The sequence below is a fragment of the Gymnoscopelus braueri genome (genome assembly GCF_963280865.1).
Source record: "Gymnoscopelus braueri genome assembly, chromosome: 10".
In the NCBI taxonomy this organism is placed as follows: Eukaryota; Metazoa; Chordata; class Actinopteri; order Myctophiformes; family Myctophidae; genus Gymnoscopelus; species Gymnoscopelus braueri.
The window spans coordinates 2,438,854-2,455,805 of NC_137611.1; the positions used below are offsets into that span (position 1 = coordinate 2,438,854).

At 40.5% G+C, this 16,952-nt stretch overlaps 1 protein-coding gene across 1 annotated transcript; it reads left to right on the forward strand.

The window, feature by feature from the left end:
- Positions 1 to 4,249: 4,249 nt before the first annotated feature.
- On the forward strand, positions 4,250 to 15,329 carry LOC308094309 (hyaluronan-binding protein 2-like). The gene is made up of 6 exons (XM_080440879.1): positions 4,250 to 4,340; positions 5,191 to 5,386; positions 8,930 to 9,096; positions 11,008 to 11,139; positions 14,261 to 14,409; positions 15,061 to 15,329. Exons 1-6 carry the CDS (start codon positions 4,295 to 4,297, stop codon positions 15,274 to 15,276), a joined length of 906 nt encoding a protein of 301 aa, XP_080297005.1. The 5' UTR covers positions 4,250 to 4,294; the 3' UTR covers positions 15,277 to 15,329.
- Positions 15,330 to 16,952: the final 1,623 nt, after the last annotated feature.

Consider the following 16,952-nt stretch of genomic DNA (forward strand, 5'->3'; position numbering starts at 1 on the left):
GAGACGTACACTTTCTCCATTGGTAAATGGTTTGTGAACGAGTGATCTTAGTGTTAGTGAAACAAGGTCTTGGTTCATGACAGAAGGCAAACGTTTATGATCTTCAACAGACAACTTCAGCCTGGACGAAGCTATAGCACTACAGGTCACACAAAACAAAAATGGTGCTAAACATCACTAAAAGGGTTCTTTGGCTTGGACATGTCTTAAAGGTGATATGTAGCACCATATATAGAATCATTAGAGTGCCTAAACTAAGCTGAAGAACCAGTAGAGAACCGTTAAAGAACCATACAGCAGTTGAACAGGTTCTTTGTACAGCAGCGGTGCTACATAGCACCTCAACCACCGCAAACAATCACTGAAGAAACAATATTTTTGTGTTTGAATTGACAAAAAAGTGCCAAAATAATAATCCAAAGTAAATACAAGAAATCAAATTCAGTGTTACTAAGGCCACATAGCAAGAGTGTGGGTGGGGAGCCCTGAGGCCGTGGACTCAGGATATTTATAACTTTTTAATCTTAAGGATCGGTCTGAAAATAATCAGGGACCCCTCTCATCCAATACACTTTTTGTCCTGTAACAGCACATCTCCTGAGACAGTGGGTACCCAGTTCAGGTCATTAACTTAACTGTGTCCCTTTAGTGTGTGCGTTGTATTGTTTTGTTTCCTTTGAGCACACACCAAAAGAAAATCCAAACAAGGTTTCATTGAAGCATTCATAAATTATTATTGAATTCTTGAATATTCTGTGGCACATTTACCTACTGGTTTCATGTTTATTCTCTGCCATCAGTGATGTCAGTAAAGCAGACCTAGACTATGTTGGGGATAAAATAGTAGTGTTGGGGATAACAGCATCTGGGGAAAAATGTAACACCCCATCCTAAATATTGTATATTTTGAAACATATTATATTATATAATCTTTTTGTGAAACATGTTTTTGATGAAAGAAAGACCCATATTCTGATTTCATGTCTGTCATGTCTGTCCCTACAGCTGAACTTCAAATTGCTGTGTTGTTGTGCAGCAGAAGAGCAGCAGAAGTGAATTGTGTGGCCGGATACCAAGGGAGTGAAGTTCAAATTCCCTGCCCCTACCAAACGGGCTATGGGTCTAATTACCAATACTACTTGTGTAAAGGAAGCTGTGGCAATGCTGATGTTCTTATTGAGACCCAAATTGACTGGCCTACTGAGACTGAAGTAATTAAGGTGGGCAGATACTCTATTACTAAAAACAGAGTAGTCACCATCACTGGCCTTCAGCTGAGCGATGCAGGACAATACTGGTGTGGAGTGAGCAAGAACGGGATAGACCTCTATACTGAAGTACAGCTGGAAGTGGTCCCAGGTAAATATGTTGTCTAAGTTGTTTGACAGACTTATAGTATTTACGGGGCCAGGCTGCCAGCCTGGCTCCGTTTTGATATTGACATTATTCTGTTTCTTCTGCCGTTTTTCGCAGTTCTGGCTTAACCGTGCATACGCTTTTTACGAAACTCGGCCATATGATAGATGGTCATGAAAAACTATCAAGAAATAAATCTCACAATCTTTCGTCAAAAGGTGGCGCTATAGCACTCAATTGAAAATGCCAACTTTGAACAGGTACAACTCATGCCCTGTTTGACCTACAGCCATAAAACTGATACACACATATGTCTACTCATGATGAACAACTTTCACACTCTGACTTTTTACCTCTGACCTTTAGATCTCCCACCATTTTGAATTATATGAAAAGCAGTTCAAATCTATCTCCTACTGGGATTTTTGAGTAATCTGCACGAAACGTTTTACACATGCCGACAAAACGTTGGGAGCGGATTTTTGAAAAAATTACGCTTTAATGAGCCAATGAATATTGCAGTTTTATGACAATTATTCATCTGCCCCTAACACATACATGCAGACTCACATTTCTTTGAAAATTTGCAGTAACGTAGAGGGTCATTCCAAATATCACTGAAACCAATCTTACTCCAATTGGTCAAACGGGGGCGCTATAGCAATTTTTTGAAAATGCAAACTTTAAACAGGCAAAAGTCATGCCTCGTTTGGCCGACAGCCATTAAACCTGCCTACACATGTGCCTTGACTCATGAGGAACACATCTATCACGTTGACCAGTAAGCTCCCCCCTTAGATTGTCAGCAATTTTGAGCAGTTTGAAAAACACTTAAACCCAGGATTTTTTAGCTATTTTCGTGAAACTGTATCATCTGTTTGATCTCCTTTTTCACAGGTCTTTGTCCGTTGGTCCAATGGCTTCTCGCTTAAGCGTGTGCCTTACAACCTCAAGGTCGCCAGTTCAAGCATCACTTGATGCGGACTTAAAGGGGCCACACCATGAATTTCATTTTTTTTTTGTGTGTGTCCATATTATCATAGTTTGCATTTCACTGACATGTAGAAAGAGACAGAAAGAGAGAGAGATAAAGAGGGAAAGATGATAAATATTATTGTTATTCAGTATTTTATTATTTTGACCAAAGCTGGTGTAATGTTGGACACCACATTATTCAAATCATGAATTGTTATTGTTATTGCATAATTCCGGTTCCCAGCAGGCTAAATGCCCCAAACTTGGTAGGTGCTCTTAGACGGCCAATTGGGATCAAGTTGTAATTGCCTAAGCCCCGCCCCCTCTGTGTTCCTATAGTGCTTTCCAACGTGTCGTCACCACGGGGGGCGTGGCATAGTAGCTGCAGACATACTGGTGGGGGGGCAATGTTAAGTCAACCTGTTTATACCCCACAAAGATGTCCACCGCTACCAAATGACACTTGTTGACGCCCCCTTCAGGATTTTTTGGTACGCACTATTGCCTGGTTTTAAACAGCCATAACTCCAGTTCCCAGCATGCTACAGGCTCTGAACTTGGTGGGTGGTCCCACAGACTTCCAATTTAGTAAAACAAAATATTACCACTTCCAGTATTTCCACTTCCGGTCGGATTGCCTTGAAACTAGATGTTTAGTGTAAGTAAACTAAATGTTTAGGTTTTTTTCTTATGTTTTTTACAGACAGCAACACAACAGCATCATTTATTGAAGCGTGTTTAGTTTTTGTCGGGAGGGATTTGTGAACATATTGTTGATTGTTTGTTTCTTTTGTTTGTTAGGGAAAGAAGCAGGGACAGTATTTGAAGTGTATTTTTTTATTTACCATTTGCTTTATCAATTATTGATTTATGGCTGCTGAATATAAAGTCGTTCAGCTAATAACTATACCGATCCAGATGTTCTTCCTTTAGTTCATGTTTCCCCTTGCAAAGTTAAAGGGCCATTGTTACAACACTCCCAGTAGGCGAAGGAAGAACTGCCACTCCAAATGTTTCAAATCAGCCTCATGGTGGCGCTATAGCAGGTGGCTATGAGTGCAGTCCAAAGTTTGTGGGAGGGGCCTGTTTAATACATTTCATTCCATTGAAGTGACTTGACGTGACTTTACACTTGGTTTTATTACCTTAGTAAACCTTTTCATAAAGACGTTATGTTTTCAGTCACTAGTTTCAAGTCTTCTTTGTGCGTTTTTCCCTTAATATTTTCTATTGATGATAAAGCAGGGTATGCTTTCAGGGCTTGTGATTGGTTCTACTGAGTGAAGACCCACCCCTCGCTCCCCTTCACACTGGGTGTGGTTTCACTCACAGACATTTTTCACTAAACTAGAGGCTTCAAAACGTGTCTGTAGAAACCAATGGCTGACGCCACGGCTCTTAGTCCATATTGTTTACAGTCTATGAGCTGCTCCCTTGTTGGTGAAGGTTACCGTGTCACCAAATCACCATGGCAACCGTGTTTGTTTGCTGCTGTACAGCTAGACATGTTCCATGTACTGTTTACACTCAAATGAATTAATTTGATATGTTTTCTCTTCAGCTCTCCAGGTTCAACCAACACTCCACACAGCAGGTAAACAAACAACTAAACATCATTGTAATCTAAAATGTTTTTCTTCTAATCAAAGTGATATTACCTTTGTACTGTTTATTCTATTGTCTCTGTACAGAGTTTACTGTCAGGTTGGTGGGAGGAACCAGTAACTGTTCTGGTATACTGGAGGTGAAACATCAGGAAGAGTGGAGACCAGCGGCTGATTCTACATCAGACTGGAACATGGAGTCATCAACTGTAGTGTGTAAACAGTTGGACTGTGGCTCTGCTGTTTCAAGAGATTGGAGTCGTGATTCTAAACATCGCATCTCATCTAAAAATAAACTTATATGGCGGATGACATCTTCCTGTGTTGGGTCTGAATCTTCACTGAGGGAGTGTGTAACAATGCAGTCTCGTAGTTCTGGGGACAGACTGGAGGTGATCTGTTCAGGTAACAAACAATGACTTCAACATTGACACAATTCTATACTGTTTCTTATTTTGTCTATCTATCTATCTATCTATCTATCTATCTATCTATCTATCTATCTATCTATCTGTGATGCGAGAGTACATACTAGCCAACACCTACTCCGGACAAATCTATTCATCTATCTGTCCTTTTGATTGATTGATTGATTTATAGATAATAAATACTTAAACATTGGTTTATGTTTACCAGTCACCAGAACCATGGTTCTGGTGACTGGTATTGACCTTCTAATGCATGAGGAGACAGTGTTTTTTCAATTACTGTTTTCATCAATTTTTTTATAATAATAATAATAATAATAATAAATGAAAAAGGTAATTGAAAAAACAGTCTCCTCATGCATTAGATGGACAATATCAGTAACCAGAACCAAGGACAGGTGTTTGTAATTAATCGAACGTGGTTAAAATTGAGTTTATATTGGAAGGGGGCATGTCTGATAAAATGAATATCAAATATCTAAATAGCTCAATCAAGCAACTTAAAACATTTCTGGGGTGCTCACAAAAGCCTGATTAGACTTGACACCAAACCAAGATTAAAATGACAGCAAACATGTTTGAAAGTGAAATATCCCTGTAATGGTTTATTTCAAATAAACCAAAAGAATCAAATACATTATTTGCTTCTATTTGCTTTACACATACTCACATGAACACTCTTAAATGCACACACGCACGCACACAGACACACAGACACACAGACAGACAGACAGACAGACAGACAGACAGACAGACAGACAGACAGACAGACAGACAGACAGATCCTGCTCTCTCTAGCTCTCATGTTATGTCTCCATCTTGTCCAGACCTGTTCTCCCAGTGTGGCAGACCTGATCCTGGTGATAGGACCAAGATCGTCGGAGGCAGTCGTTCTCTTTCTGTGCATCATCCATGGCAGGTGTCTCTGCAGCGCAGAACCACTGGTTCATCAGAACCGTTCACCCATGCATGTGGAGGCGTCCTCATTGCATCCTGTTGGGTCCTCACTGCTGCTCACTGCATGTAAGCTGCATTAAATTATTATGTTATGGTAATATGCAATGAGAGAAAACAAGGATTCTCTTAAACAAATATTTCCTGAAGCCATAATGACTTTGAGTGTCTTTCGGCATTTATTAACCAGTGGGATCTGGACGGAACAATCTGTAGTGACCTTTTGTCTGAGAATACCTCTTTACACTGAGCTGTAAACAATGATAAAAAAGAAATGAGGAATGTCCAAAAGAATGTCCCCGCCCCCTCTGTGTTCCTATTGGCTGGGCTTCGAACAGCCATAATTCCAGTTCCCAGCATCGAAAACCTACGAAACTCCCTAGGTACACTTAGACGGCCAACAGGGACAAGCTGAAATGTATTAAGCCCCGCCCCTCTGTGTTCCTATTGGCTGGGCTTTAAACTAACCTAACCTAACCTTTAAACTAACCTAACTAGTCCAGCCTATTACAGCCTAGTCCAGCCTAGTCCAACCTATTACAGCCTAGTCCAGCCTATTACAGCCTAGTACAGCCTAGTCCAGCCTATTACAGCCTAGTACAGCCTAATCCAACCTATTACAGCCTAGTCCAGCCTAGTCCAGCCTATTACAGCCTAGTCCAGCCTAGTCCAACCTATTACAGCCTAGTCCAGCTTAGTCCCGCCTATTACAGCCTAGTCCAGCCTAGTACAGCCTAGTACAACCTAATAGAGCCTAGTACAGCCTGTACAACTTAGTCCAGTCTGTTCCATGCTAGTATAGCCTATATCGCCCTCTCCTAGTCTGTTCTATCAAAAGGCTGGACTAGGCTAGACCTGGGTGTACTAGGCTTTACTGTACTAGACTCTACTGGTCTCTAATATACTGTTTTAAATTCTAGTAGGCTGTGCTGGTCTGTAATAGGCTATATTAGGCTGTCCAAGGCAGATCTGTACTATGGTCTACAAACGTTCATGCAAAACTATTGCTCGTGCACACACAAGCTATTGCCCGTGCACACAGTGGTTAGTCCCTATGGGTTGAGGATCTACAGGGCGGACAAGAGCCTAGTACAGCCTAATAGAGCCTATTAGAGTCTAGTACAGCCTAGTACAGCCTAATCTATCCTAGTCCAGCCTTATCAGTCCTAGCATAGCCTGGTACCCCCTCCCCTATTCTGTTCTCCCACCAGGCTGGACTAGGCTAGACCTGGGTGTACTAGGCTTTACTGTACTAGACTCTGCTGGGCTCTAATAGTCTGTTTTCAGCTCTAGCAGGCTTTGCTAGGCTGTACTGGGCTCTATTGGGCTATAGAAGGCAGTACTTTACTTTTTCCTACAAATGTTCACACAATGGTTAGTCCCTATGGGTTGAGGATCTACAGGGCTGACAAGGGACTAGTACAGCCTAATAGAGCCTATTACAGTCTACCTGTTCCATGCTAGTATAGCCTATACCACCCTCCCCTAGTCTGCTCTCCCAAAAGGCTGGACTAGTCTTGGCTGTACTAGGCTGTACTGTACTAGACTCTACTGGTCTCTAATAGGCTGTTTTAAGCTCTAGTAGGCTGTGCTAGGCTGTACTAGGCTCTATTAGGCTGTACAAGGCAGATCTGTACTATGGTCTACAACAGGGCCGGACTGGGACCAAAATTCAGCCCTGGCATTTTTTGGTCCGAACCGGCCCACCACCCCCCGGGCCGATCTTTACTATGGTCTACAAAGGTTCATGCAAAACTATTGCTCGTGCACACACAAGCTATTGCCCGTGTAAACAGTGGTTAGTCCCTATGTTCTGAGTATCAACAGGGCTGACATGGGACTAGTACAGCCTAATAGAGCCTATTAGAGTCTGGTACAGCCTAGTACAACCTAGTCTAGCCTAGTCCAGCCTGTTCCATGCTAGTATAGCCTATACCACCCTCCCCTAGTCTGTTCTCCCATAGAGTCTCCCGTAGAGTCTAGTACAGTAAAGCCTAGTACACCCAGGTCTAGCCTAGTCCAGCCTTTTGATGGAACAGACTAGGGGAGGGCGATATACATGTAGGCTATACTAGCATGGAACAGACTGGACTAGTTAAGACTAGGTTTTACTAGGCTGTACTAGGCTCTATTAGGTTTTACTAGGCTGTACTAGGCAGGACTAGGCTTTACTAGGCTGGACTAGGCTTTACTAGGCTGGACTAGGCTTTAATAGGCTGGACTAGGCTGTAATAGGCTGGGGGGGGTGGCACACAGTCCTGTATGGTAATCAACTGAAAAGTTAGGCTACATAGCTTAAACGATTTCTGCCTGTCCTTGTTGGCCGTCTAAGTGTATCTAAGGCGTTTCGTAGGTTTTCGATGCTGGGATCTAGAATTATGGCTGTTCGAAGCCCAGCCAATAGGAACACAGAGGGGGTGGGGCTTAATACATTTCAGCCTGTCCCTGTTGGCCGTCTAAGAGTACCTAAGGAGTTTCGTAGGTTTTCGATGCTGGGAACTGGAGTTATGACTGTTTAACGAATTTGGCGAGAAACAGCGTCCCGGGAGGTCATATGATGGTAAACGCCATTTACCATAGCATAGTATGGGAGGTGTACACAATGTAGCACGAATTTGGCGAGACTCCGCCCAGAAACAGAAATGTTCATGTAAAACTATTGGTCGTGCACACAAACTATGGCCCGTGTACATAGTGGATATCTGCTGCCCCCCATTGATAAAACATAGTCGGCACAGCCGTGTTCACGAAAGGCAGCAGGGAATGTTCACGCGCCATAGTAACTATGGGATATGAACACGTGGTGTGCACTGCCATAGTCATTAACATTGAAACTGCCTGAAGTGATCGCAAAACTCAAGTTATTATTATTATTATTATTAAGAATCTGTGATTTATCCAAACAGAAACAGGTGCCCTTTGGAGATGGATACATTTTAGGTCAAATTTAAGTTCCTCCTTTGTGAAACTTTCATGCTTGTGGTTGATTTTGGGTTAGAACACTGGGTTAGACTTGCTCCCGTTGCATATTATAATTATAATCTATGATAATAAATCGGTAAAATCAGGCAAAAATAAGAATCAAATAACATTAAAATAATTATAATTAAAGAAAAAACGAAATAAAACCCCCAAAAAAGTACCAAAATCCGGGGAAAAAATGAAAATGTTCACGCGGGTGCACGGACTGTGCACGCACATGCACGCGCGCGCAAGTGATTTTCTCCAGGGTGGGATGTCTGCGCACCAATCCAGACAGTGTCCCCACGGCGCGTCCATCCGCTTCTACCGGAATCTCCTTCCCTGGAAAACCACTGAAAAACACAGACGGTTCTCCCCACGTCCTGTGTCCCGTGACCAAATCCAGGGGTTTGTTTTTCTCGCACAGTGCTGTGCCTCCCAAGGTCATGTCTCCAATGTTTACATGTGTCGACGCCATTGTCCTATCGTTTTAACGACCCCCCGACTGTTCCATCAGAAAAGGCTACAAGAAACACGGTTTAAAACAAACAGCCAAAACAGCCAATTACCGACCTAATGTGACCTCTGCTATCTATATATCTATCTGATTTGAAAGGAGATTGACTTTTATTTAACATAATGTTTGTTCAGCAGCCACAACAGGTCCATGGACATGCAGGTGGTCCTGGGCGGATCGTACCTTGCGAGAAATGAAGACTCTGACCAGGTCATCCCTGTGGTGAGAGCCATCGTTCACCGGGATTACAGGCAATCAAAGTCCCCTGATGGTCATTTCTCCGCTTCTCATAGTGACATTGGTGAGGCCATGAATTGACATACGACACAACATGACTAACTGTCAAACCAGGTGTTAAATGTCTTTCATCTGCAGAGTACTCTCTGGGTCTTTTATTGTCTCTGTGGTCCTTTGAGTGATTTAAGTGATCAGAAAATGCATCTGCTTGTATTTCACATCAACAATTATTTTGGTGTTATCACATTCATACACAGTGAAATATTGACCTTGTTGATTTTTTTGTTTTTTATAAGTCACTATATTGTCATGTTATATTTGTATTGTGTGTGGATGTACTCGGAAGAGAACCAGCAGTTTAAATCAATGTGAATTAATCACATGAAATAAATGCTCCCTGTGTGTACGAATCAATACATGCTCCTTCCGACAAAAAATAAATAAAACACTTCCTAGTTCAGACAGGCTTTCTGAACTAGTTCACAGAGTCAAGACATCTGAACTAGTTCACAGAGTCAGAACATCTGAACCAGTTCACAGAGTCAGAACATCTGAACCAGTTCACAGTCAGAACATCTGAACTAGTTCACAGAGTCAGAACATCTGAACTAGTTCACAGAGTCAGAACATCTGAACCAGTTCACAGAGTCAGAACATCTGAACCAGTTCACAGAGTCAGAACATCTGAACTAGTTCACAGAGTCAGAACATCTGAACCAGTTCACAGAGTCAAGACATCTGAACCAGTTCACAGAGTCAGAACATCTGAACTAGTTCACAGAGTCAAGACATCTGAACTAGTTCACAGAGTTAGAACATCTGAACTAGTTCACAGAGTCAGAACATCTGAACGAGTTCACAGAGTCAGAACATCTGAACTAGTTCACAGAGTCAAAACATCTGAATTAGTTCACAGAGTCAGAACATCTGAACCAGTTCACAGAGTCAAGACATCTGAACTAGTTCACAGAGTCAAGACATCTGAACTAGTTCACAGAGTCAGAACATCTGAACTAGTTCACAGAGTCAGAACATCTGAACTAGTTCACAGAGTCAGAACATCTGAACCAGTTCACAGAGTCAGGACATCTGAACCAGTTCACAGAGTCAGAACATCTGAACCAGTTCACAGAGTCAAGACATCTGAACTAGTTCACAGAGTCAAGACATCTGAACTAGTTCACAGAGTCAGGACATCTGAACCAGTTCACAGAGTCAGAACATCTGAACCAGTTCACAGAGTCAAGACATCTGAACTAGTTCACAGAGTCAGAACATCTGAACTAGTTCACAGAGTCAGAACATCTGAACTAGTTCACAGAGTCAAGACATCTGAACTAGTTCACAGAGTCAGAACATCTGAACTAGTTCACATAGTCAGGACATCTGAACTAGTTGTTCTGATTCTGAACTATTCTGGAGGACCTCTACACCCAGTGCTGTCTAGTCTGGAGGACTCCTACACCCAGGGCTGCCTCAACAAATCCCTGAGGATAATTAAAGACCCCACCCACCCCCACAAAATACTGTTCTCCCCTCTAAAGACCAAAAGCGTGAAGGGATACAAGATCCTCTTTATATTAGCGCACACTATTAGGCTGAGGAACAGTTTTTTTTTCACAGGCCATCAGACTGTTACATAACAGTGAAAAGTGACTGTGCAATAACCCTCTATACTTTGCACTCTGCACTTTCATTGATTGATAATCTCGCCCTGTTGTTATTGTTTATCGAGTGGTTTAGGTTGTTTTATCATGTTTTTATTGTATTGGAGCTTCCGAGCATAAGTTTTTCACATGTACGTACCTAACCAGTGCATCCAAGTGACAATCAAGTGAATCTCAACCTGAATCTGATAGTTTCTTGGTTTACCTATGATCCTTGCTTAATGTAAGTCGCTCTGGATTGATTGTCTGCTAAATGCCTACATTGTACATTGTTTTCAGATATGCTAATGTACCATTCTGTGTGTCAGCTTTACTTCAGCTGAATGTCACCCAAAGTCCACTCTGTGCCGTGGAAACCCACCATGTTAAAACTGCCTGTCTGCCAAACCAGCCATTCCCTGATGGCAAGGAGTGTGTGATCTCTGGATGGGGCGTCACTGGTATGTATCTATCTACACATTACCACTGATCTGAATCACTGGTATGTATCTATCTACACATTACCACTGATCTGATTCACTGGTATGTATCTATCTACATATTAGCACTGATCTGAATCATTGGTATGTATCTATCTACACATTAAACTGATCTGATTCACTGGTATGTATCTATCTACATATTAGCACTGATCTGATTCACTGGTATGTATCTATCTACACATTAAACTGATCTGATTCACTGGTATGTATCTATCTACACATTACCACTGATCTGATTCACTGGTATGTATCTATCTACATATTAGCACTGATCTGAATCATTGGTATGTATCTATCCACACATTAGCACTGGTTTTAATCACTGGTATGTATCTATCTACACAATACACTGATCTGAATCACTGGTATGTATGTATCTATCTACACATTACCACTGATCTGATTCACTGGTATGTATCTATCTACACATTACCACTGATCTGAATCACTGGTATGTATCTATCTACACATTACCACTGATCTAAATCACTGGTATGTATCTATCTACACATTACCACTGATCTGATTCACTGGTTTGTATCTATTTACACATTACACTGATCTGATTCACTGGTATGTATCTATCTACACATTACCACTGATCTGAATCAACCTCATACCATAGACAGTTACAGCTACAGTGAATTTGGAAACCCAGGGAGTTTTAAATCTCACTAGAGTTTCACTAGAGAGAGTTAAAACTACCTAGCAGACTATGGAGTCAGATCAGTCTCAAAATAATGTTCGGCCTCCTGTGTCTTTACTGTTTAATACGGTTTTATGAAATCTTGATGGTTTGTCAGCAAAACTGTGTCACATGACATGTGTGTTGTGCACACTGTCACATGATTATTGTTTACGGAGGCAGTAGAGAGAGAATATCAGCGAGAGCAATAACAGCCGGAGACGGCTCAAAAATAAACGCTACTGGCCCAATAAGTGAATACTTTGCGTTTTTAGGAGACGGAAATGGCGAACCAGCTAACGTGCTTAAGCCAATCTGCAGACTCTGCTTAAACAAAGTGTCGGCTAGCGATGGCAATGCTTCAAATTTGTCAAATCATCTAACCCAGAGGTTCCCAACCACCGGGCCGCGAGAAGGCCAAGTAGTATGGATTTTACAAATATGAATATTTGTCCAAAATGTTTTCAGGAAATGGAAAGAAATACATGTTTTTAAGACCACACACAGCACTGCATCATCAAAGTTGGTATGGTGACTTTATACATTGTCAGATACTTAAATATGTCCTTATATTATCATCACTTTACCCAAATACAGCTCAAGTGGAGTTAGGAGGTTTTTGACCATAATATGGAGATTGATTGATTGATTGATTGATTGATTGATTGATTGATTTTGATTGGTTGATCACCTTATTAGTCAGAAATGTAAAAAGCACAAGGTACAGTCAGACATTAAGGCTAAAAGGATAAAACAAAAAGAAGTTCTGGGTACATTGATGAGAATGATGAAGTCAGACGGAAAAAACCTGAGTTGAAGTTTTGTGGTTTGATCAACAGTTTGAGGATCCAATGGAGTTAGGAGGTTTAGTCAGAAGCTCTTTGTTAAACATGTGTCCATTACATTACATTACAGTCATTTAGCAGACGCTTTTATCCAAAGCGACTTACAATAAGTGCATTCAACATAGGTAGGGAACGAAAACTACTAATCACCAGAAGTATTAAGTGCATTTTCTGCAAAAACAAGCAACCAAGAGTATACCTAGCGCTAAGGTAAAAGTGCAATATATCAGCTACCTATTTTCCTTAAACAGATGAGACAACAATAGCAAAATCAAATGAGCAGGAGCTAAAACAAATAAGTGTATCGTCTAAACAAGATCCAATAAAACAGTACAACAATAACACAAGCGTTCGTACAACTAGTTAACAACAAGTAGGCCAGGCAGAGAGGATGGGTAGTGTTTCCTGAAGAGGTGGGTTTTCAGCTTGCGGCGAAAGATGGGCAGTGACTCTGCTGTCCTGACATCAGTGGGAAGTTCATTCCACCACTGTGGGGCCAGAACAGAAAAAAGTCGTGACCGTGTGGACCGGCCAGATGGACCCTTGAGTGACGAGGCAATCAGTCGCCCCGAGGTGGCAGACCGAAGTGGTCGGGCAGGGGTGTAGGCATCGACCATAGCCCGGAGGTAAGAAGGAGCTGTTCCTTTCACTGACCTATAGGCTAGCACCAGGGTTTTAAACTGGATGCGAGCCGCTACGGGGAGCCAGTGTAGAGAACGGAGAAGGATAGTTGTGTGGGAGAACTTGGGGCGGTTGAACACCAGACGAGCCGCAGCTTTCTGAACAAGCTCCAGAGGTCTGATGGCAGATGCCGGAGCACCAGCAAGGAGGGAGTTGCAGTAGGATAGGCGGGAGATGACAAGAGCCTGGATGAGCACCTGGGCTGCCTTCTCCGTGTGTAAAACCCACAGACAGACTACAGAGTGTTTAAAAGCACTGATTTTTTACAGAAAATATAAACAGTTTAAACACGGAGATAGTTGGTTTCTGCCCGGCAGCAAGTAAATGGATGTACAAATATGTGCAGGTAATGTTGAGTCTCAAACCTCACGTCACCAGGCTTTTACACACGGCAGAGAAAGGTTGAGTCTGAAAAAAAAAAAGTTTTACAGTGACATCACTGGTGCATCCTTGGTATCTTTATCCTAGTCTTTACACAAGCGTCAAGCAGTGAAAACACAAGAAGCTGTATTTTTGTCCACACTCACGCTACACCCTAACCCTAACTCAGTGTTGTGTTGTTTTAAAAACATGTTAATATACTGATGTACTGAACAGCTGTACTGAACAGCTGTATTGATGTACTGAACAGCTGTTCTGTATCTCTCTCACCAACACAGCTTCTGTGTGACAGTGAATCATGTCTGAGAGGAAACTATTTCCTCCTCATAAAGGTTCCTGGCTCATATATTCCTCTCTATTTGTAATCAATCTATTCCTTTACCGATGGAAACATACGTTTACATGTGTTTTGAAAGTAACATTTTGCAGCATGTGTCAAGTTTTCCTCTCTTTGTCTCTTTTGCCTCTCTGTGTTCTTGAAACTCAGGGAATAACAAACGTTCAAACAGACTGTTGGGAGGCAAGGCTCCCTTGATCTCTAAGCAGAGCTGCATGGATCCACGTGTCTATGGAGACCGACTGGATGACGGCATGATCTGTGCAGGATACATAAACGGAGGAGTTGATGCCTGCCAAGTGAGATTGTGTGTGTGTGTGTGTGTGTGTGTGTGTGTGTGTGTGTGTGTGTGTGTGCGTGTGCGTGCGATAACACAGGATAAGAAAAAAAAGCCCTAGGTCTTATTTCCATTGTGGTCCCATTGATGTTAATGAGCGACCTTGTGAGGTGAAAAATAACAAGGTTAAGAACCTTACCATCTACGAGACATAAGATAAATACAATTATGATCAGGACAAACTGCCATTCAGCAGCCTTTTTAGAGAGGACTTAAAGCTAACCACTTGATGTCTGCAGGAAAACTTTTTGACATAAGAGAGACTCCTCCTCCACTCTAAGCCACAGGCTGGCAAAGGGACAGGGAGGAGATGAGTTCTTGAATGGAGATATCGTTCCTGATATGAATTGTTCTATTATTTTTGGAAACTGAACACAGAACGGATACAGGGCGATACTTGATTGATGAAGGATGTTTTAGATATCAATCCATGTTGTGTATCCCAGTGTGTGCATCTTATAGGCCAAGAGGAAGCCACTCAGTGAGTGTTGGCATTTAGGCTTTAATAATGTCCTTTGTAGTTACATCAAGAAACTGCCAATAAAGTATTCTATCTATCTATACTGGTGAAAGTATTTATAATGACTCTGTATTAAACTGGTTGTCTTTACAGGGTGATTCAGGTGGTCCTCTGATGTGTGAACAGGATGGGATTCACTACGTCACTGGTTTGGTGAGCTGGGGTCCTCGATGTGATGTGAGCAACAGGCCTGGTGTCTACGCCAATGTCTACAGATATGTGGACTGGATTAATGCACAAATGTCTAATGATCATATTGATACATCTTATGATTACTCTTATGATGATGACCATACCTCCATTGAGTGATAAGTGATAAGCAAGCATGTTGTAAGACAGGTTAAAGTTCACCTTCATGCAGAAATGACACAATAAATGTAATTGTAATTAGCAAGTAACTGAGTATGCTGCCAATGTTACTAGAGATATTAAGTTGATGATAATGCATAATACAATGTTACTAGAGATATTAAGTTGATAATAATGCATAATACAATGTTACTAGAGATATTAAATTGATGATAATGCATAATACAATGTTACTAGAGATATTAAGTTGATAGTAATGCATAATACAATGTTACTAGAGATATTAAATTGATGATAATGCATAATACAATGTTACTAGAGATATTAAGTTGATGATAATGCATAATACAATGTTACTAGAGATATTAAATTGATGATAATGCATAATACAATGTTACTAGAGATATTAAGTTGATGATAATGCATAATACAATGTTACTAGAAATATTAAGTTGATGATAATGCATAATACAATGTTACTAGAGATATTAAATTGATGATAATGCATAATACAATGTTACTAGAGATATTAAGTTGATAGTAATGCATAATACAATGTTACTAGAGATATTAAATTGATAATAATGCATAATACAATGTTACTAAAGATATTAAGTTGATAGTAATGCATAATACAATGTTACTAAAGATATTAAGTTGATAGTAATGCATAATACAATGTTACTAGAGATATTAAGTTGATATTAACGCTGCTTGCTCATGGGGTAATTTGGGTGAATGGTGTATCGGTGTTGAAAGAAGATCTATAAAATGTACTTGATTGAGTAATTGTAATACTTCCTTAAAGCACAATGAAACATTTTGATAATTTTGTTTAGAGAAACTATGAATAAAAGTTGATTCTATAACGGCTAGTCCCATTCACTGATTCTGATTGGCTGATTTAAGTTTAGTAGGATGTATGGAGCCCCTAAGGGGACATTTTTTTTAAGTCGTGGTAACGTCATATGGTGTGGCCAGTGGCACGGTGGATTTACTTGGATTATGCAACATAATAGCCTATGTGCGTTGATTTTATTCTTTATTATGGTGAAGAAATTGATGCTATTATTATTATTAATATTATCGCTTTGTCCTTGTCGGTGTACAGTTGGTGCACTGGATACTAGAGGTGTAACAATATAATAACCGCATCGAAAAATTGATTTTAATTTTCAACAATCTACTATATTGATATGCGTAATATCGTATAGTATCGAATCGTTTTGCAATGCAAATAATTGTATCAATTTTTTTTGCAATGCAAATAATTAGGCATGTAACGATTCACTCAACTCACGATACGATTCGAATCACGATTCGAGGTTCATGATACGATTTTTCACGATTTTTAAGCACATTTATTTTCGAGACAAATTACTGAAAAACCTTGATTATTTCTCTTACAAAAATCATGTATTTTTTAACAACTGTATTTTCTCTTGTCCTCTTTTCAATATATGAAATTAAGCCTTTTTTATTATTCATGAGGTACATGCATTAACTGTAAGGTACACATTAAGACATATACTTTTTTATCTGTAAAATAATAAATTTAAATATATAAGTATTATGAAATAAATGAATTTTAAAACATATGTCCCAGATGAAATAGATTATAAAGAAAACCTTAAAAAAAACAAATTAAGGCTTAGCCTTTGTTCCAAGCTTGGGAT